At 57.0% G+C, this 21,122-nt stretch overlaps 1 protein-coding gene across 6 annotated transcripts; it reads left to right on the top strand.

The window, feature by feature from the left end:
* The first annotated feature begins 1,488 nt into the window (after positions 1 to 1,488).
* Positions 1,489 to 20,396, top strand: KATNB1 (katanin regulatory subunit B1). Of its 6 annotated transcripts, none has more exons than XM_079117893.1 (21): positions 1,489 to 1,618; positions 2,252 to 2,338; positions 2,665 to 2,961; positions 7,288 to 7,418; positions 10,222 to 10,339; positions 14,868 to 14,968; positions 15,263 to 15,304; positions 15,765 to 15,848; positions 16,026 to 16,141; positions 16,526 to 16,597; positions 16,709 to 16,859; positions 16,990 to 17,180; positions 17,264 to 17,394; positions 17,712 to 17,762; positions 18,461 to 18,528; positions 18,662 to 18,781; positions 18,880 to 19,029; positions 19,277 to 19,353; positions 19,426 to 19,500; positions 19,608 to 19,724; positions 19,984 to 20,396. In XM_079117893.1, exons 3-21 carry the CDS (start codon positions 2,922 to 2,924, stop codon positions 20,114 to 20,116), a joined length of 1,968 nt encoding a protein of 655 aa, XP_078974019.1. In that variant the 5' UTR covers positions 1,489 to 1,618; positions 2,252 to 2,338; positions 2,665 to 2,921; the 3' UTR covers positions 20,117 to 20,396. The 6 variants fall into 6 exon arrangements, with proteins under 6 accessions (XP_078974019.1, XP_078974018.1, XP_078974022.1 ...); XM_079117892.1 differs by having other exon boundaries at positions 2,660 to 2,961; XM_079117896.1 differs by lacking the exon at positions 2,252 to 2,338 and having other exon boundaries at positions 2,660 to 2,961; positions 18,713 to 18,781.
* Positions 20,397 to 21,122: the final 726 nt, after the last annotated feature.

The following is a 21,122-nucleotide window of genomic DNA, read 5'->3' as shown; positions in this document are numbered from 1 at the left end:
TCTGTTAAGTTTTGCCAGGTGCACTGGCACATGCTTGAAATCCCAGTGGCTCAGGAGGCTGGGTTTGACCACGAGTTCAAAGCCAGCCTCGGGAATTTACGGAAGCTTTAAGCAATTCAGTGAGTCCCTGTCTTTAAATAAAATATAAAAAAGTGCCAGGGATGATGATGTGGTTCTGTGCTTACCCTGGGTTCAATCCCTGTTACCAAAAAAAATAAATAAATAAATTAAAAAAAAAAACCTCTATTAAGATTTTTTGTAATAAAAAGTGGGAAGTGGTGCACACCTGCAATCCCAGCGACCCCCGAGGCTAGACGGGGGAGGATTCATAATTTCTAGGCCAGCCTCGGCAATTTACCTAGACCCTCAGCAACTTAGTGAGCCCCTGTCCCAAAAGGTAGGAGGCTGGGGATGTAGCTCACTGGTAAAGCACCCCTGCGTGCAATGCCCAGGACAAAATTAAACAAGCAAATAGTGGGGCAGTGCAGGCTGAACATTTTCATTCTTCGAATCCAGCCCTGTTTTAATAATTCCCAAACTCCCCTCCGGATCAGCTTCCCAAAAGTACCACCTGATGGGGGGTGGACTCTCAGCTCCTTATCGCTCCGTGCAGAGGGGAACTCGCCAGGCTTTGGCTTTAAGAGTGAGGATTCGCGTCCTGGGGCCTTTCCTCACGGCCGCCTCCACCTTCCTCTGTGAACGGCTACAGGAATTCCTACCCCTTAGCGTTGTGGCCCCGACCGGGGTGCTGCGTGGAGGACAGACGGGCGGCTCGAGGGTCTTCAGGCACTTGGTAGTTACGGCCTTTCCCTGAGCGCATCCCGCTCGACGTCCCGCACGGACAACAGGCGGCTGCTGTTGTCCACTTGCCCACTCATCCACCGTCCCTGGCTGCGGCTGGGCGCCTGACTCGGACCCGGAATCAGGGCGTTTCGCTCCAAGCCTCCGCGGGGAACTCAAAGGCGTCTGGCTCACAGGCCAAGCGCTCAGACCACTGCGGCGCCGCCGCAGCGCAGCACGGAGGAACTACTGGCAACATGCTGACTAAGTCCTCTGCCGGCTTCGCCCGGTTCCAAGATGGAAAGGCCCGCGGCTTCACGCTGCTCCCCACGTCCCCTTCCCATTGGCTACCTCGGAATTGGTTTTTCCAATAATGTGGACGCTGATTGGTCTGTCCGGGACGGTTGCTGAAGAGATTGGCGCGGCCGCCATTGGGGGCGTCGCGCAAAGCATTCAAACGCAAACTAGGTTGGAGGAAGAGGAGGAAAGGGAAAGCGTGAGGCGAAGGCGGGTCCCAGAAAATGGCAGCCCGCGTTGGTACAGTAGAGACCAAAAGGCGTCGCTTGAGCCCTCCTTCCTCGTGATTAGTCCGATTCAGGGTAAGGGGGCGGGTACTCACGAAAAGCGGCAGAAGCGCCTGCTTCCATTGGCCAATCTTGGTAGAAGGCGGAGCGTCCGCAGCGGCTGATTGGTGTGGGAGGCGGGGTGGGCGGGGCTCTGGGCCGGAGGTTTTGTTGTGAGGGTCGGTTGTCAAGCAGCGGCCAATCAGGGTAGGGGATGGAGGCAAGTGGGGGTCGCGCCTGGAGCTGAGCCTCGGCCTCGGGAGCCGCTGCTGCAGGTGGAGTGGGCAAGGGAGCGAGGAGGCGAGGGCAAGATGGGCCCTGGACTGGGCCGAGCCCGACTGGGCCGGTCGGGCTGCTGGCAGAGGGCTCCGGGCGGGGGGATCCTACAGCCGGTGCCCCGCAAGCCGAGCGGGGTGGGAGGATCAGGGGAACCTGAGGGACCAGCCCCAGCCTTGGGACGAACGGGGCCAGCCTGGAGGGGGAAAGCCAGGGAGTCCGGAAGCAGAGCTGGGGGTCAGAGGAGGATGGGTAATGAGTAGGGGCACCAGAAGCCTAAGAGGAATGAATGGGAGGCGCTGATAGCAGCGGGGCAAGAGGAGTAAAGAGGATCTAGTGAGGTGGGGACCAAATTAGGGAGTTCAGGAGATAAGATGTGCTCGGATGGGAGACACAGGAGGCAGGAGAAAGGGAACATCAGGGGAGAGGGTTCCTGGGGAAGAGGTGAAGCGGCTGTGGGAGGGCGGTGGCATAAGGTGACTTTTTAAGAGTTGAAGAGTCATACCGACTGACGCTCAGATGGAGGCCTACTTACCAGCTCTGTCCTTGGGAATTTCAGGGGTCAGGAGAGGTTCCCTTACCAGGAGCTGGGGGAGTGGAACCTCAATCTCTCTTTTGAAATTTTTTCCTAGAGAGGACCTCAATGGCGGCCTCTGGGGTGCCTCTCATGGGCCCCTAAGCTTAGACTCTGGCTCCACCCCCACCATCCAATACGTCAGGTGAAAACAGTGATTCCCAGAAATTTAGACACGTGGTCTTCCCCGCCCCACTGCAGCTGCTGCACTTCAGGCAGCCGGCAGCCCTGTAGCAGAGCTGCTGCCCATTATCCCAGCTTCTGGGAGGGCCTTTTTCCTGCGCTCTTAAGTCGCCTTGCCAGAGGTGCCCCCTCTGCAAATTTCCAAAAACAATTTGCAGTGCAGCTCCGGACTCTGGTGGCTTTGGTGGGTGTCCATTTTTATTAAGTGGCCTTGGTGATCCAGGGGGCTATAGCTCTTACCAAATGTTTCCTAACAAGCCCTCACCTCTGTTTGTATTCCAAGCCCAGTGTTGAGCTGAGATGGCCCATGCCTGATATTCCATGATCCAGGATCCCGACAGATGTGCACAGGCTGCTGCTGTTGCTGCTGTGGATGATTTAAAACCACCAGGCAGTCCAGGGCCAGGAAAGGAGACATTCCCTCTGCCTGGATGTGTGTCACCTCTCTGCCAACTTGAGTGGTGGATCTGGGGGGGATCCACCCCCACCCCAGAAGAAGGCACAGTTCATTTTGTGGGTGGGGCTTCAGGTGCCAACCCTGAAGGATGGCTACCCCTGTGGTCACAAAGACAGCCTGGAAGTTGCGTGAGTAGTTTTCATTTTTCTTTATCACCCCGTTTATTCTGTTAGCTGCTCTTTGCTGGGCAGCCTGAACCTGCAGCTGTGTCTCGTCTTGGAACAAGAAGATACTCCCAGGTAGACCAAGATATAATTCATGACTGTGGCTCTTCTTTGCTGGGTGGTGACAATGGACAGGTGACTTAACCTAAGGCTTAGTTTTCTTATCTGTACGATGAGATAATCACACCACATTCTATAGTTGCTATGAGATTCAAGTGAGATCTGAAACAATAAAGCACTTAGCACAGGATTTCCAGTTAGGCCTCCAGGCAGAATGGAATGAGAATGTGTCTTCCAAGTCAGACTTCCTTGGACTGATGAAAGCATCCTGGGATGTGGGTGGAGAAGGTAAGGGGTGAACAGTGGGATGCTGATAGGGCTCTGGAATGCAACTGAGCATGAACATCCCACCCCCACCATTACTTTACACTAATAGTTTTAAACTCTTTGATTTAAGACCCCTTTACACTTTTAAGAATTTTTGAGAACCCCAAAGTGCTTTTCTTGGTAGGAGTTATACCTATCAATATTTACCATGTTAGAAATTAGTACTGAGACATTTTAAAACACAGGACTGTATAATCAGACATGGACATGGTGATGATGTCGTCATGTCATGTGTCTCCTGGGAAACACCACCATATGCTTGTGAGCAAATGAGAGTACAAAACACAAATACCAGCGGAGTGTTGTTAGGGAAATAGTTTTGTCCTTTTGTACCCTGTGGAAGGACCTTGAGGATCCCAAGGGTTCCCAGATCACATCTGGAGAACTGCTATACACCTTGGCCCCTCTGTGGGCCCTACCCCAGCTATAACTTGTTGGCACAGATTAATGTGTTCCACCTGGTAACCCTCTGCTGCAAACTGTCCCTGGCTGTTCTCAGGAGCTGGGGTAAACCACTTTTCATTTTTTTATTTTTAAAAACTTTTTTAGTTGTAGATGGACACAATATTTTATTTTATTTTATTTTTATGTGGTACCGAGGATTAAACCCAGGGCCTCACCTGTGCCAGGCAAGTGCTGTGCCACTGAGCCATAGCCCCACCACTTTTTAGCTAAGAAGTCCTGGGCAAAGATTTTGCTGGACCCCACTTGCCTCATTTGTAAAGTAAGAGACTTGGGCCATGTACAAAATGTTCTCCAGAGCTCTGTGGTTCTGCAAGAATCCTTTTATGGTTCCCCAAAGTATGGGGATACTTTGGACAGAGCAACTTCACATTCATGGGATTGTGTATCTATCACTTCAATAGCTGAGCGTAGAGCCAGGCACTGGGGACCCAGAGGGGGACAAAATAGACAGGGTTACTGTACAATGAGAGCTCAGCCTGGGGATAGCAACAGGCAGGAGTTAGATAACCACATCCATCCATTTTTGTCCTTATCTAATTCCAAGGTAGTACATGTGTAGTAAGTAAGTCAGCTGGGTGACAGGGTAGAGGCCAGGGCAGAGAATGCTCCAGGCTCTTGAGCAGCAAACACAAAGGCACTGGAGCAGGAAGCTTGGTGTGTTAAAAGGACTTGAAGGACGCTATGGACTGTGGCTCAGCAGCAGGGGGAACATGGTGCCAGATGAAGCCAGTGAGTTCTGCAGGGACCTGTGTCCATAGGACCCAGCCCTTTTGACGTTGCTTTATCTGAAAGGCAAGGTCAAGCCATCAGAATATTTAAGCAGGAGGGCATATTGGGCACCTGCTGACGATTTCATATGTACAGTGGTTTCCATGGTATCAATTGTATGAAGAACCGAAGATCGTGTGACCCTCATGGCTCTAGAGTCAGAAGGTACTTGGCCAAATGGAGCTGTTGAAGCCCACTTCTTTGCATCGTCCACCTAGGATGCAAGTCCTCAGCATGTCTGACCAGAAAGCAAAGTGTTCTATTTTGGTTGGGATGTGTCACCCAGGAAAGCTGATGTGGGCTTGTGCTGCAGGGCAGAGTAGTCGCTGTCATGCAGGCTGCCATTGGACACTGAGGACCGTGATGCGTCTGCATTAATATTGGGTATTCAGGGGTTGAGAATATAGCTCAGGTGGTAGAGTGCTTGCCTCTCACACACAAGGCCCTGGGTTCAATCCCCAGCACCACACACACACACACACACACAAAGGTACTCAGGTGTGGGCCATGGCTGGTTATGGCCTTCAAGCTAAGTCAGAGGTGAAGTCAGCCCATGTCCTTTGCCCCCTCGCTGGTTCCTGTGGCATGCCTCCTGCCTGGTCAGACTGCTAGAGGAGAGGAGTTTCTTACCCAAAGTCTGCGGCTCTTCCAGCTGCGTGCCCTGTGCGGGAACTGTCTGATCAATGGAGCGCTGAGGCGGGAGCCCTGGCTCTCGCTCCCCAGTCTCCCAGTGCCGGGCCTAGAGCAGACACCCCAGAAATGCTCCTGTTATGAATAATGGCTGTCTCCAGAGACAGCATTCCTGAGATCCAGCGAGCGCTTTCAGTGGTAAGGGTCGGAGTCAGGGCACATCGAGGGAGGCCTCCAAGTTGGGCCAGGAAGAGGGCGCAGCAGATTCGGAATCGCCTCAGAGGAGGGGACAGGCTCAAAGCTTGCCGGCAGAGTGCTCAGGGAAAAGATGGGCTGCCTTGTTGCTGGGTTGAGCAGAAACTTTTGAATAGACAAGTGTCTGTGGCTAGAGACCCCAGATATCTCTGGCCCCATTGTTCAGAGAATAGGAGGCTCTGTGGTTGAGGTGAAGACTAGAGAGGGGACCCTACTCCCTGGGATCCACGTGGTGGGTTTCCAATGCCCCAGCTGACGTCTGGGCCTACAGGGAACTCTGACCCTGGGAGGTGTCGTCTGTGAGGTCAAGCCTGCAGTCTGGGCCCCTGGGCATCTTGGAAATCCTGTCTGAGTCAGGCAGCCTGGCTTTGCTGGGCCCACTTTCCCAGCCTCCTTGTGCTCTGCAGCCCGCCCACATCAGAGCCAGCCAGGCAGGCTGCCATTGGAGCTGGGCAGAGGAAGGGCCCAGCAGAACAGCTGCGAGGACCCTTGTCCTGTGCATCCCAAGCCAACACTGGTTGCCTCAGGGCGTTGGCAGTTTCCCTCCCCTGTGTGGGGAGCCTGTCTTTTCTCTTCCTCGTTCCCAGGAGGCACTTACCCAGCGACTGGCTCAGAGGCCTGGGCTGCCACTTCCCTTCCTTCAGAGCATCCACGTGGCCCCCAGAGAGTCAGATCTGTGGCCATGAAGCCCAGGCCAGGGGCCCTGCTGGCTGCGCACAGGCCTTATCTCCTACTGTGTCTGGTCAGCCCTCACCCTACCCCGTCCTTCTGTCTGCCGCCTTTTGCACCCTCCTCCCAGAGCCCACCCCAAGCCTGCCTGGGTCTTCATAGCCACACTTGGGGCAAATAGCCCTTAGCTTTCCCAGCACCCCATGCAGCAGCTTTCTCCTCAGCAGCTCAGGGACACATTCCCGCAAACCTGCAGCAACCCCTGGGGCAGGCACTACTGTCATCCCATTTACCAGATAAGGACCCACCTCAGAGGACAAGTGACTTGTCTGAGGCCACACAGTAGCAACCAGCAGAGCTCAGGCCAGCACCTGAGGAAGGAATCTGAGCTGCACAGCCCGCCTAGAGTGGACTGGTGTTGTTTTGAAAGTGTGTCCTGGCGTGGGTCTGTGTGTATGGTGGCAGCTAGCGCATGCACTCCTTTTAAAAAAATTTTCATAGTAGTTTTTGTTCTTATTATGAAAGAAGTATCATGAGCATATTTCTTAAGACAAAGTTAACTAAAAATAGCAAGTTAATTTTAAAAATTTAGTTTATCTGTCCCTTGGTATATGTGTAGGATTGGTTCCAGGTCCCCTGTGTGCAGATACCAAATCTGCAGATGCTGAAATCCCTGTATGACATGGCATGTCATTTGCAGAGAGCCGTGCACTTCTCCCGATACTTTAAATCATCTATTACTTATAATACCTAGTACAACCTAAGTGCCCTGTGAGTAGTTGTTACACTGTATTGTTTAGGGAATAGTGACAAGAACAGAGAGTCTGCATGTGTTCAATACACACATTCATTTTCTAATATTTCAAAACTGAGGTCTGCTTGGGTAGTTGGCCAAATTGTCAGTTGGTATACAGAAAAAGGAAAGAATCCTGCGTGGGACAGGACTGACTGGCATTGAAAGTCATCTCGGTCTCAGCCCGTACCCAGCCTGTTGCTAGTCCTATAGCCCATGGGAGGTGTCTAGATTTCAGGTTCCAGAGCTGGTGGCCAAGCAGGCCCCCACCACATGGCCCCATCTAAGACCCTGACTGCCTTCTCCCTTTCCTTTCCATGTAGAGGAGATCGTCGCCCATGCCAGCAATGTGTCCTCGCTGGTGCTGGGTAAAGCCTCCGGGCGGCTGCTGGCCACAGGCGGGGATGACTGCCGTGTCAACCTGTGGTCCATCAACAAACCCAACTGCATCATGGTGAGGCTTGGGGGGTGCGTGTGCCTGGGAGGGGCCTTGTGATGGGCTGGGTTGGGGGCTGGGAGCAGGTGGCTTTCCAGGCACTGTTGAGCTCAGGACACGCCTATCTTCTGGGGGCCCAGCCCAGGCCAGGTGGGACTGGCAGTGCTGCCCCCACTGTCTGCTCAGTGAGGCCAGGACAATCTAGGCTGGCTGGGACAGTGGGACAGTGGAGGAGCCACCTGGCTGTGGGACAGAATTCCAGAGTGTGCAAAGTCCACATAAGCCCTGGACCTGTGGTTGAGCCAAAAGGCTCATAGTGCACCACCCCGGGCCCGGCCTGCCTGCCTGGCCTTGATGAATGCCCAGCCTCCGTCCACAAAAGGGTTCGAGGGGACCCAGGTGAAGCCCTTAGGGAACTAGTTCTTTAATAGCAGTTTCCCTAGTTACTCAGCCATATCAGTTCAGAAAAGCATAAAGGAGGGAAAAACAAAAATTAATTGCAGACAATTCCATTTTCCAAAGACCACTGAGGTTGATATTTTGGTCTGGGCCTTTCTAGATGCTGAGATACGCATACCTGTACACATATATGCATACACATAAATGTATAAAAATATATCTCCAGAATACCATCTTATTTACTCTTACATAACCTGCTTTTTAAGAATAACAATGTTATAAGGATTTTCCTATGTCAACAGATATTCTTTTACAACATGATTGTTAATGGCTTCCTGGTATTCCATTATAGGGGGAGCTGTAATCAGCTCAGCCACACCCTGTCATCATGAGGCTGTTGCCAGTCTTGGGCTCTGCTAACCACACTGTGGTGAACATCCTCATCTACCCACAGCTTTGAGCATGTCTGTGATCATTGCATTTAATCCAAGGGTATGCACTTTTTAAAAAACCTTCAAAACTTATTGCCAAATTGCCCTCCAGAAATCAGTTTACATCCTCACCAGTAGCATATGAATCTGCCCTTTCCCCCGACGTCCTTGCCAACGCAGGGCAGTACCATTCTTTGACTCATGCCCAAATAAGCATAAAAAATGGAGGGAGTTGGTATTTATTGTAGAAACTTAATCACTTTGGTGTTTTTGTGTGATCCAGGGGAAGGAACTAAGACCTACATGAACTGCTACCCAGTGCACTGGGGTTCAGTAAGAACGGAACTGAGATTTTTGGTCTGTTTTGCTTTGTTTGTAGGGTTCAAAAGTTTTATTTTCCCCTGAATTGCCAAAGTAATCAATGTAGTTGAAAAATAATCTAAATGGGACATGAAATGACCCGTGCTCGTGTCCCCCAGAGCAGCAGGGTGAAGTCTTTGGGGACCAGGGCAGCCTTCAGTTTCCAGCTGGCCTCATCTGTGTCATTGTTCCGTCACTCACCCTAGACCAGCCACCCAGACCTCTCAGTGTCCCAACCTGCCGCATTCTGTGCTTCCTGGTGACGCATATACATGGTGCTCCCTTTGCAGGAGGCCTGTTTGGTGTACTTTGTTTACTTTTGAGTATGGGATGTACTCATGTGGCCCAGCATCCCAAAGACAGAGGGTGAACAGTGACGCCTCCCTCCCTCCCTTACTCCACATCCTTCCCTGGAGGCAACCCTGGCTCCGAATCCCTTCGACGTCCTTCTAGAATTATTCTGTGTATCAGTGAGCAAATACATGTATCTGTTCCCCTCTCCTGCTTTTTTACACAAATGATATCATACTGTAGACACCATCCTCCATCTTCTTCACCTAAAAGTGTCATGGAGACTAGTCTATCTTGTCTAAGCAGGTGCCTCATTCATTTCTCTGACTGGCTCGTTTTTCCTTGCACTGGTGATCACGGATACACGGCTTAGCGAACCAGTTCCCTTGGATGGGCATTTATGTTGTCTCCAGCCTCTTGTTAGAAAGATCCGCTGCTGGGCTGGGGGTGTGGTGGTGGGGCGCTTGCCCAGCCTGTGCAGGGTCCTGGGTTCAGTCCCCAACACTGAGTAACCTCGGTTGGTGTCATTCTCTGAGGGCTTGTGCGAGGAGAGGGTGAGGACTCTGCCAAGGTGCAGTTGCTGGTTGGAGGGGATCGTGCATTTCTCATGTGGGTGGCTTTTGCCAGTTTGTGCCCATTTAGACTCCTGCCCAGCTGGTTGCGAGTCGACAAGCTGCCCATAACTATTGGCCTCCAGGTAGTTACGCTGAGGAACAGTTTCTCCTCCCCCTCCCAGTAGGGTCGTTGTCTTAGCAGACACAGATTGAGTTGCCAGTGTGCTGTGTGGGGACCAGCACCAGGTGGGAGTGGCAGACACCATGGATTCAGAAAGCTGGGGACCCTGGGTGCCGGCCTGGCCCTGCCTTGCTCTGCTGGCTTCAGGTGGGCGAGAACCTGCTTGTCCTCCTACAGAGTCACTTCCAGGCCCCCTGGTTCCATGGCGGGGTCTCCCGCTGGGGTGGGCAGCCCTTGGGAGCCTGGTACCCAGAGGGACAGGGTGAGTGCCTGCCGTGGCTTGTCCCTGGGAGCGAGATGACAACAGGTGGGTGGAGGTCATCTGGACTCGGGGCCAAAGGTAGGCATCTGTTTATCTTGGTCAGCTGCCACCCTCTAAGGGTTTGGGCCATTTCTGCTGTGACACCCATGCCAGGGAAGGGGTGGGAGGGTGACTGGGCTTCGGTTGTCTTGCGACCCTGGACGGCCGTGTAGAAGTGGCCATGCCCCAGGGGCAGCTTCCCTACACTAGCCACTTCTCACCGAAGCCTTTCCCAGGGACCCTGAGTTGGGGGCAAAAGCTGGGGGTGTCCCCACAACACTGAAGCAGCCACCTCTCTCCACAGAGCCTCACGGGTCACACGTCCCCCGTGGAGAGCGTCCGCCTCAACACCCCGGAGGAGCTCATCGTGGCTGGCTCCCAGTCGGGCTCCATCCGCGTCTGGGACCTGGAAGCTGCCAAAAGTAGGCCTCAAACTCACGTCCCCAAGTGTAGGTGCCTGTGCTCGGCTTCCTCCCTCCTGGGGCACCGAGCAGGTGGCGTGGCACCCACCCTGCGCCCATTAGCCTCACAGCCATGTGCACTGCTGCCCCCTGAGCAGCCCGCACTGCGGAGGTGCCCACAGAACATCTGAATGAACGGTGTGTGGATGGGCGGTGCGTGTGGGGCGTGGATTGGAACCTGCAGCGGCCCTGTGGGACTCGCAGATGATGGGGAGGCTGCCTGGCACACGTGTCCTCACGGGGCAGCGCCCACTCGGCCCCAGCTCACTGTTGCCCTCGGGACATGGGTCCCGAGTGGCCAGATCTGCTTGCTTGTGTTTTTGAATTTAGTTTTCATCTGGATAAAAGTTTAAAAAGCAAAGTACAGGTAGTTCTAGAATTAATCATGATATGGAGAGGGAGCCTTTGTCCTGCTCCTTCTCAAAAGCTTCAGCTTTCTGTCCTTCCCCTATTGTTGGATCAACTCCTGCTACTTTTCTAAACAAGGTGACACTAATTTCTTTTCTTAAACAAACATGTCCATAAGCTGGCATATGCCTGTAATCCTTGTGACTCTAGAGGCTGAGGCAGGAGGATCACAAGTTCGAGGCCAGCCTCAGCAACTTAGCAAGACCCTGTCTTAAAATTTTTAAAAAGGGGGATATAGATCAGTTGTAGAGCACTCCTGGGTTTGCTCCCCAATAGCACAAGAAAAAAAGAAAACATACATAAAATACTGTCCTGGTGTGGAGGATGAGGACACTCACAGTGACCTCTGGCCTTCTCATATTGCCCCCCCAGTTGCTGTTTAATCAAGGTCATGTTGTAAAGGCCCCAGGAATGCTACTCACAACTGATTTATTTCCCTGGAGTTTAATATTTGTTCTTATTTCATCCGTGTTTTTTTTTTTTTTTTCCACATTCTGTCCCAGAAAAGTAAAGCTCCTCCTGTTTGCCTCACGCGCATCCCACAATCCAGCTCTCTTCTCCGAGCTCTGTCCCAGGCCTGGTGACTGTTCCTGGCTTCCTTGTCTGCCTGCCACCCCGGGTCCCTGACACATTTGCCCTAGAATTGTGAGAGGTCCAGGGCTGCTGTTGAGAGGGCAGTGCTGTCCCTCCTGTGGGCCTGCCCCGCCCCCGCCCGAGCTCGTAGGATCTGCGTCCCGGCGTGGTGGGCTCTCACAGCAAGGAGCCCGGTGTGGGTCTGTCTTCACCCCTGAGCCGAGTCCCCACTGGTCCTTTCTATCTGGAGACTCGTGCTTGGTTCTGGGCCTCCAGGAGTCTGGCCTCCTCTCAGCGGGGCTGTCTCAGGCCGGCAGCTGCTGCCAGCTCCGTGGATGTGTCAGAAGGTTGTTCTGGAATCTGTGTGCATCCTCCCACTCTTTAGTGCAACAGCTAAGTCAGCCTGTGGTGCAGCAGGGCATGGCCAGCACTCTGAGACCAAGCAGAGCCATTCGCTGCTGCTCGGCGGCTCTGGCTGGGACCTCGGGGTATGCCGGGCAGGCAGCCATGCCCTGCAGCTCAGGAGAGTGGGCTTGTGCCAAGCCTGCCTTTCCAGAGAGCCCCTCGTGCCTGGCTGAGCCTCAGGGCTTCTCCCAGTCTTCTCCCAGGCCTCTCTCCTACACATGCTCTGCATCCGCTGCAGGACAGTGGCCATTGGCCACATGTGCCTAGCAGCGAGGTCCACTGTGCTGGAGAACCTTACTCTTTTTGTGTCAGTAGTCCTGGGGAAAGATGGCACCCTGGGCCTCTGGAGTGATGTGTGTGGCCATCGAGAACCCTCTGGTGATAGGTAGCGGCCTGCCATGTGTCTCAGCATAGGGTCCCTCTGGCCACGCTGTAGGGTGCATGGGCCTTGCTGGACTCAGACAGGCTGAGGAGGAGCTCCTCTCAGACACTGGGCTGTAACTGAGGAGGAACACAGCTGGGACAGAAGAAGGCACCCTCGGATGCCTCTGCCTAGACCTGAATCCTAGAGGAGGCTACTGGCCATTCCCAGGTCACCGAAGAGCAGGGGCCAGGCTTCCTCGACTCTGCTGATTCTCATAAGAGAAATGGGCGCAGTCCTGTGAAGTGGCCGAGGACCGGAAGCTGAGGACCTCTGGATTCCAGGGAGCTGGGTTCCTGCTGCATGAGGCGCTACGGGCTCCTGGCTGTTCCCCACCCCCAAGGACCTGCTTTGGTGCTGGGGTGGACCCCAAGTGTGGCTTTATTGAGCTTCCAGGTGATTCTGACGCAGAGCCAGTTTGCCTGTCTGTCCTCTGACTTGACAGGCAAACTGAAGCTCAGGAAGGGGACTGAGCTTGATAAAGTCCCTGTGGCTACCGGCGGCAGGACCTGGGACTTGAATCCTGATGGCAGGACTCCTAGCCCAGTGCTCTCTTCTCTGCCATCTACTGCCTCAGGTTGGGGATTTACAGTTGCCACATCCTGCAGCCAAAGCCAGGCATCTCCTGGGATAGATGAGCAAGGGCAGAAGTCATGCCGGAAGAATGTGGTCCTGCCAGCTTTCCACAGCGCAGCCAGAGAGTGCGGGCGGGTCAGCGCGGGGCCCGAGGAGGCTGTGGCGTCTCATGAAGCTGGCCCACGCGGGGCGGGGCTGGATCTCGGGATCCTTGCTATGGGAGGCAGAGCGAGTCGGTGGGTGGGTTGGAGGACGGGAGCAGGGCCCAAGGCCTCTTTAGCCAGCAAAGTGATGGTACCCAAGCAGCACGTGGCCGCCAAGAGCCAGGAGGAGCACAGCTCTGGGCACAGAGTGGCTAGGTTGGATACTCCCTGGAGACATGCCAGGTGCCTTGTCAGACTCTCCGGGTGGAAAGGAGGCGTAGTCCCAGCTCCTGTGCCTGTCACAGCCTATTGCAGAGGACACTCGGGCCACGTGGAGCAGTGGACTTGGTCCCCAAGGTGGATGAGGACAGCAGCTCCTCCTCATCCTGCTCTCGCCCGTCCTGCCCACCGCCAGCTTCAGCCCAGGCAAAGCTCAAGTGAAGGACGTGCTCAAGAGGCAGCGCCTGCAGACTTCCCACCCTGCGCCTGTGGTTGGGACTCAGCCAGCTGCTACACCCTTATGCCTCCCTGCCTGGCCAGAAGCACCCAGTGACTGGATGTGGCCAAGTGAACCTGCTGAACACCAGACATGCCCAGCAGACAAACAGGGGAGGCACCCAGATGGCTCAGCACCGGGAGTGCGTTGTCACCAATACCAGAGAGAGAAGCAGGACACACGCTCAAAGACCTGAGGAGGAGAGGACTAGCTGGGGGACAGACAGAAGGGGATGAAGGCAAGGAAGAAATCAGAGGAGTAATTACAACTGGCAATTATTGTTATTATCTAGGCATATGTCAGGTCCATACTAAGCACTTTGCAATGATTTTCTTACTCACTTTTGACGGTAACCCGTCAAACAAGGCTCAGAGAGGGTAAGTGATTGCCCAGGGTCACGCAGCAAACAATGAGCAAAGCCAGGAATAGTCTGCTTTGTCTGATTCCCATGCTTACAACCTGATGTGAATGGATGAAGATCACAAAGCCTTTGTTCCATTCACCCGGCGCTTAGGTCCCATTGCTTCTGCTCCTAAAGTATGATGTCTGAAGTCTTAAACACCTCCTGCAACAGTGAACTCACTACCTAACAAGACACATGATTTCACCCTGGCTCAAACCCAAGGATGGCTGGACCCCCACACCCCATGGCCCAGTACTCGTGGGCTGATCAGTTTCATCTAGACAGTGGAAGGGTAAATCTTTCAAAAAGCAAGACGTGACAGCTTTGAGTGACACCAGAGAAGACCCTGAGACTGTAACAGGGGTTTGATGCCAGCTGGGCCTGGCCTGGCCACAAGACTGCCTGCCAAACCTTAAAGCACAGGGGTGTGGCTCCTGGGGCAGCAGGAGGCACTCAGTGCTGCCCTTAGCTGTGCCTGCCATGTGTCCTCTCAGCCCTTCCTGGTCCCTCCACTTGACCTCATGGCCACCCTAAAGATCCCATGGATAAGCGTCACCCCAGAGGGCCAGTGAGAGCCCCAGACATGCCCTCCACTTCACCCAGCAGTGCCCCTCCTCCTCTCACTGATGTCGCTTCAGACACCACCTCCATGAAGCCTTCCTGGATTTCTCTCTTTGACCAAGCTACTTCTTTGCAGCCGCAATGTCCACTGGTGTCTCCTTGGCACTGCCTCGGGCAGGTCGCTTGCCCTGTGGACAGTGGGCTTCACAGCAGGAGCCTGGGCTGAGCTCAGGTACTGGCTCTGCTGCCTCTGAGGCTCCGCTCACTCGGGCACACTGGGACGAGCCAGGGTGCAGGCCTTGAGGACTGTGCTAGGTTTTCTGGGGAGCTGAGTAATGACAGAAATGGCTGCCATCCCCCAAGAGAAAAGGGGGGTATTAGTGGCAGGGCTGGTGGGGCTTGGTTGGCGCCCCTCCTGAGACCTGGGCTCTGGTTTCGGCGGTGGGTTTGAATCGCGCGGCTGGTCCGGCTCACGCCCGGCTCTGCTCTCTCCTGCTGGCTAGTTCTGCGCACACTCATGGGACACAAAGCCAACATCTGCAGCCTGGACTTCCACCCCTACGGCGAGTTCGTCGCCTCCGGTTCCCAGGACACGAATATCAAGGTGAGACACTGGGCTGGCCGCGGCCCAGCTGCCTGGAGGGTGTTTGGGGGATGCGCTTCCACCTGTCTGGGGACGTCCTCCCTGCCACAGCACCCACGCCCTGGGGAAGGCGACAGGCAGGTGCTTTCCAGACACGGGTTTGAACGCCCAGCTAAGTGGGAGGTCCCCAGCCTCTGTCTGTCACGGTGGCCGTCACAGCCTGGAGGCGCAGAGGCCCCTGCTCAGGGCACACTGCCTTCTGGGGGGCTCCAGGAGCACTCCTGACCTGATGCCCCCCTGCTCTCCTGCCCACAGCTCTGGGACATCAGGAGGAAAGGCTGTGTCTTCCGGTACAGGGTAAGCCCAGCGCCCTCTGGGCCTATCAGGAGCCTGGCGTGGTGCCTGATCTCGGGGTGGGGGCAGCACAGTCCACTGTGGGTGGGAACGTGGGCGACTCTCTGCTGTCGCTGGGGCTGAGCCACCAGGCTGCTCCGTGCTGTGCTTCGCAGGCACGTGGCGTGTCAGTGGTGAAGGGGCCCCAGCCATGCGAGCATGGCAGCACGGGACTCAACGAGCAGTTGTTTTTGGAGGTTTCCAGCCTTTTACATTAAAAGAGGGCCTTTAATCTCTGGAAAGGGCCATGGGATACTTTATTCCTGGAGGATGTGCCCCTGATCTTGACCTCCGTGGTGACCTGTGGAGACACCTGGCTGGGGCTTGCCGTCCCCTCTGTGCCTGTTCCCCAGGAAGGCCCCATGGGGCAGGGCTGGAGGAGCCAGCCAGCCTTCCGGTGAGCCTCGTGCTCTCTCCTCTGCAGGGACACAGCCAGGCCGTGCGGTGTCTCCGGTTCAGCCCTGACGGGAAGTGGCTGGCGTCCGCGGCAGACGACCACACGGTGAAGGTAGCTCCCAGTCCAGCACGGGTCGGGGCCTAGGTCTGCTGGTCCCTGGGGCTGACTCTGCCCTCCTGATGGTGCTACGTGCCCTGAGTCCAGGCACAGTCCACAGCGGCAGGATCAGAGGGAGAGCTGGCAGCCGGGTGCCTGTCCTGTCCCTGACCCCACCCTCCCCATCCCCAGCTCTGGGATCTGACTGCCGGCAAGATGATGTCTGAATTCCCTGGTCACACGGGGCCTGTCAATGTGGTAGAGTTTCACCCCAACGAGTACCTCCTGGCCTCTGGCAGCTCTGATAGGTGAGCAGGAGCAGGGGTCAGCTGGCTGCTGTCCCTCCCCACCTCTCTCCTGGGTGTTATCTTCTGGTTACCTTGTGAGGGTGGGGTGGGCTTCCATCTGGGCCAAGCCCCACCTCTCCCTCAGCCTTTGTGCCTGGGTCTCGGTGTCCTAGGCTCCCTTAGTGCAGGGAGGCCCATGACTGGGGGCCAGAGGTGGACAGGGCCACACAGCTCAGCCTGGGTCATGTCACCCTGCTGCTGCCGTGCATGGCCAGCCGTGCCTAGGACCAGGCTCCCTGTGGCTCTGGGGGCAGAGGTCTCTGAAGGGAAACGGACGGGGGAGGCCGCAGGCCTGTGTGGCTGTGGGAGGAAGTGGCGTCCCGCACAGGGTGACTGCCTTTGCAGGACCATCCGTTTTTGGGATCTGGAGAAATTCCAGGTGGTGAGCTGTATCGAAGGGGAGCCCGGGCCCGTCAGGTATGCACATCCCTGCACCTTCCTGTCCCCTTGGGCCTCTTCCCCACCTTTCCCGTTCTGGGTGGGGAGAGGCTGAGTGCCTAGGACCCACGCCACTCTTGCCTGGCCCAGGAGTGTCCTCTTCAACCCCGACGGCTGCTGCCTGTACAGCGGCTGTCAGGACTCGCTGCGCGTCTATGGCTGGGAGCCCGAGCGCTGCTTCGACGTGGTCCTTGTCAACTGGGGCAAGGTAGCCGACCTGGCCATCTGCAATGACCAACTGGTGAGAGAGCCGAGGCACACGCTGCCCACCCTTCTACCAAGCCACAGCCCCCTCACCTAGCCCCCTTGCTCCTGTCCCCGCCCTGCTGGGTGTGGCTCCAGTCCCCAACCCCAGCGCTGCCCTTCTGCAGATAGGCGTGGCCTTCTCACAGAGCAATGTCTCCTCCTACGTGGTGGACCTCACACGAGTCACCAGGACTGGCACAGTGGCCCAGGACCCTGTGCAGGACAGCCAGCCCCTGGCACAGCAGCTGCCCAACCCCAGCGTCCCCCTCCGGCGCATCTATGAACGGCCCAGCACAACCTGCAGCAAACCTCAGAGGTGGGCGCTCTGGGGGAGGCTGGCGGGGGCAGCCCCAGACCGCACCTGGGGCCCGGCCTCTGAGGGCTCTGCTCTGCACCCAGGGTGAAGCACAACTCGGAGAGTGAGCGTCGCAGCCCCAGCAGTGAGGACGACCGTGACGAGCGGGAGTCCCGGGCGGAGATCCAGAACACCGAGGACTACACGGAGATCTTCCAGCCCAAGAACAGCATCAGTGAGGCGCCCGTCCCGCTGAGATGAGGCCAGGGCTCCTTCCCAGGGACCACCTCACTGTGGCTGGGGCCCTTGGTCTTCATCCCTAGTCCCGCTAGCCCCAGGCCCTGGGCTGTGCTCATGGCACCCCAGCAGCGGTCCAGCAGCTGAGGAGGGCCACAGGAGCAATGGGCTGGGCTCTGGGGTCGGGAGCAGGGTCACTGCCTGGGTAGATCTTCGTCTCATCATCCGACTAGGCCCTGGGCCCCAGGCTGGCATGGCCAGGAGGGCTCCAGACAGGAGCCTGGGGTCCTCAGCCAGCCCACTTTGCTTCGGCAGGCCGGACGCCACCCCAAAGAAGTGAGCCCTTCCCAGCACCCCCGGAGGACGGTGAGTTGGGGCAGAGCCTGGCCTCCCCTCTCGTGGGACAACTTCAGCCTCTCCCCACTGGATCTTATCCTTCTACCTGCTCAAAAGTGCCTCCTGGGTTCTGGGCTGGGCAAGGCCCTGGTGACCATGTGAGGGAGGCAGGCAGGTGTTCCCTGAGGCCTGCGCCTGAAGTCGGAGAAAAACAGTGGACAGATACCCACGGGGGTCTGCCTGGGGACATGTGCTGCGGAGGAATGTGGGGTCACCAGGCTGCTGGAGATGGGGCTAAGGGGAGGCTCTGAGGACTGAGGACCAGTGAGGAGAGGAAGAAGCTGTGGGGAAGGAGCTGAGAGGAGGCCTGGGGCCTGGAGCAGACAGCAGGGGGAAGCCAGGCCCTGGCTGGGAGTCAGGTGGAGGTGGAGGGGTGGGTGGGACATCCCAACAGCACACTGTCTTCCCTCTACTCAGGCTGGTTTCCCTCCCTCCGCTTTCTGTTCGCCGGCCACTGTCCCCTCCCTGTGCACACTTGCTTCATTCCTAGCGAGGTGGCTGTGAACCTCCTGGGTCCCATCCACAAACAGATCTAAGGACGGGAGGAGAGGCCTAGCCTGCACAGTGGCGGTCTCCCTGGCTCTTCCCCCTGGTTAGAGTCCACTCTGGGCCCACCTCTCCCACCAGTCTCGCCTCGTCTGACCCAGTGCATTTTCCTTTTGCCCCAGACACAGCCACAGCCAAGGAGGTGGCAAAGCCCAGCATGGCCATGGATGTGCAGTTCCCAGCGCCAAATGTACGTCCAAGCCGAAGGGGTGTGGCGTGGGGCTTAGAGGGGCTGGAGTCCTGAGCCAGGGTCGGGGCCTCCCTTGCTAGGAGGCAAAGAGGGAGCCCAGGGTGGCCACCTGCTGATCCTCTGCTCCCTTCAGCCTGAGGTCCCTCCCCAGCCCCCAGTCACCACTTCCACGCCTGCACCCAAGGGTGACCCCGCCATCATCCCTGCCACGCGGAACGAGCCCATCGGGCTGAAGGCCTCTGACTTCCTGCCTGTGAGTGGGACCTAGTGTGGGGTGGGTGGAGGCCCATGGGCGAGGGCAGAGCCTTGCCACCTGCTCCGTGCCAGCATCTGGGTGCCCATCCCACGTAGGCTGTGAAGATCCCCCAGCAGGCGGAGCTGGTGGATGAGGATGCCATGTCCCAGATCCGCAAAGGCCACGACACCATGTGTGTGGTGCTCACCAGCCGCCACAAGAACCTGGACACCGTGCGGGCTGTCTGGACCACGGGCGACGTCAAGGCAAGTGCCCTCTCTGCCTGGGGCTGGGCGGACTCCCTGCTGCCTGGCCGAGTGCCGCACCGAGAGGGCCCTGTAGGGCATGGGCAGCCCCACGCTCGCCCGGGTCGTGCACCAGCTGCCGTTCGTGGAGTGCCCATTTCCTGCTGGGCCTTGCCCTCCTCGTTTTGGGCGTGTGGTCTTGGTGACACTCGACCCCACCTTCTTGCCTCCCCACGTTCCACCTGCTCATGGAGCTCTGTTTGCACAGACGTCAGTAGACTCTGCAGTGGCCATCAGTGACCTGTCGGTGGTGGTGGACCTCCTGAACATCCTCAACCAGAAAGCGTAAGTGGCCGTGCAGGGAGGGGAGGGGTGGGCAGGGCCGGCCTGACGGTGCCACGCCCGGCCTCTCCCCAGCTCCCTCTGGAAGCTGGACCTGTGTACCACGGTGCTGCCACAAGTCGAGAAGCTTCTGCAGAGCAAGTATGAGAGGTAGGGAGGCGGGCCTGCCTGTGGGGATAGCAAGGGGCAGGCCCCTAGTGGCCAGAGTGTGTGGCCTGGGTCTGTCTGTCCTTGACACTCTCCATCTGTCCCTGAAGCTATGTCCAGACAGGCTGCACCTCCCTGAAGCTGATCCTGCAGAGATTTCTGCCCCTGATCACTGACATCCTAGCAGCTCCACCCTCCGTGGGTGTGGACATCAGCCGCGAGGAGAGGTGAGGGCTAGAGTGTGCTGGGGCAGGGGCGCCACAGCAGGTTAAGGGACGCAGGGGCCTGTACCTCCATGGTCTGACACAGCGGCTCGTGGGAAGCACAGTGTCTGGCGCAGGGCGTAACTGGAGCCTGGGTTCCTCCCATTGCTGGGGCTGCAGCCTTCCCCTGGGAGGAGGGCTGTTAGGACAGCCAGGGTCCCAAGGCTGGGTGGGGGTCACGGTGGCCGTTTGGCTGCCTCAGCTGCCACCCCTCTGCCCACAGACTACACAAGTGCCGGCTCTGCTACAAGCAGCTCAAGAGCATCAGTGGCCTCGTCAAGAGCAAATCAGGCCTGAGTGGCCGACATGGCAGTGCCTTCCGCGAGCTGCACCTGCTCATGGCCAGTCTGGACTGAGGAACCAGTGGGTGGGGCACCGGACAGCCCTCGGGGCCTGGCCTCTACACCCCTCCCGTTCTGCGAGCCCTCTGGCCATGAGTCCGCTGGCCCCTGCCCTGCACTGATCCTGGAGGCAGGGCTGGCCCACTGGCCACCTCCACAGCCCGGATTCTGAGACAACTTCCTCTCCAGTACCAGCTGCCAGCTTTGCCCAACTCTTGCTTCTTGGGGCAGCAAACAGAGCCCTGGGGCTGCTGCTGTAATTTATAAGGCAAATTTTATTAAATTTGTAACTATTCCCTGGTTTCCTTGTGAGAGGGGCATCCCCGGCCTCATGGGCTCCCCAGGCCCGCGATTACCTGGGCTCACCTCTCCAAGCCAGCAGGGGGCAGCAGAGCAACAGGAAAGGCCGCTTCCGGCTGGGAAAGAAGAGGGCAGCCCCTCCTGTGGCTAAGGGAAACAGGTGGGGCCACTGCCTGGCTCAGCCACCCTCCCAGCTGTCCTTTGGGCCTCGTCAGGCCCTGAAGAGGCCCAGACCCAGCAGCTGTGCACCGCAGGGTGCCACAAGGCTGGACCCAAAGATGCCTCTAGGACAGGCCTGGGAGAGCAGCTGTGCCATCCTCGTTTCCTCCAGCAGGCCCCAGGGCTGGCTGGCCAGCCACACCCAGCCCTGCGGTCATCCCTGAAAAGGGAGCCCCTCCTGCCCTACTGTAGTGCAGCCCCTGCAAGAAAAGGAGGGGCCCTCTGAGCTTCTGCATGGGGTCCCCTGGGACTGGGACCAAGTGCAGGCCAGCACAAGCCTCATGGGGGGTGGGAGCTGTACTGGTGGTCAGGGTCCTAGAGGCACAAGGGGAGCTTGTTGGTGCTCTCCCTCGGCCAGTTCACCCAGGACAGGAAGGCCAGGGCAGAGGGGCAGTAGTGGGGTAGTTTCAGCAAGCCTTAGACAAGTCTTAGCTTGGGCCTCAGTGTCCTGAATACAACATGGACGCGAATCCACCATGGGAGGGGCAGTTGGTACAGGCAC

Source organism: Sciurus vulgaris (assembly GCF_902686455.1).
Source record: "Sciurus vulgaris genome assembly, chromosome: 17".
NCBI classification, from domain to species: Eukaryota; Metazoa; Chordata; class Mammalia; order Rodentia; family Sciuridae; genus Sciurus; species Sciurus vulgaris.
This window is presented reverse-complemented; position numbering and strand designations above follow the sequence as displayed.

Coding starts and splice junctions, on each gene's coding strand:
- KATNB1 (XM_079117891.1), top strand. CDS start 2,922: ATGGCTACCCCTGTGGTCACAAAGACAGCCTGGAAGTTGC. Junction 16,142..16,525: donor GCCTCTGGCAGCTCTGATAG/GTGAGCAGGAGC, acceptor CTGCCTTTGCAG/GACCATCCGTTTTTGGGATC. Junction 18,782..18,879: donor AGGCCTCTGACTTCCTGCCT/GTGAGTGGGACC, acceptor CATCCCACGTAG/GCTGTGAAGATCCCCCAGCA.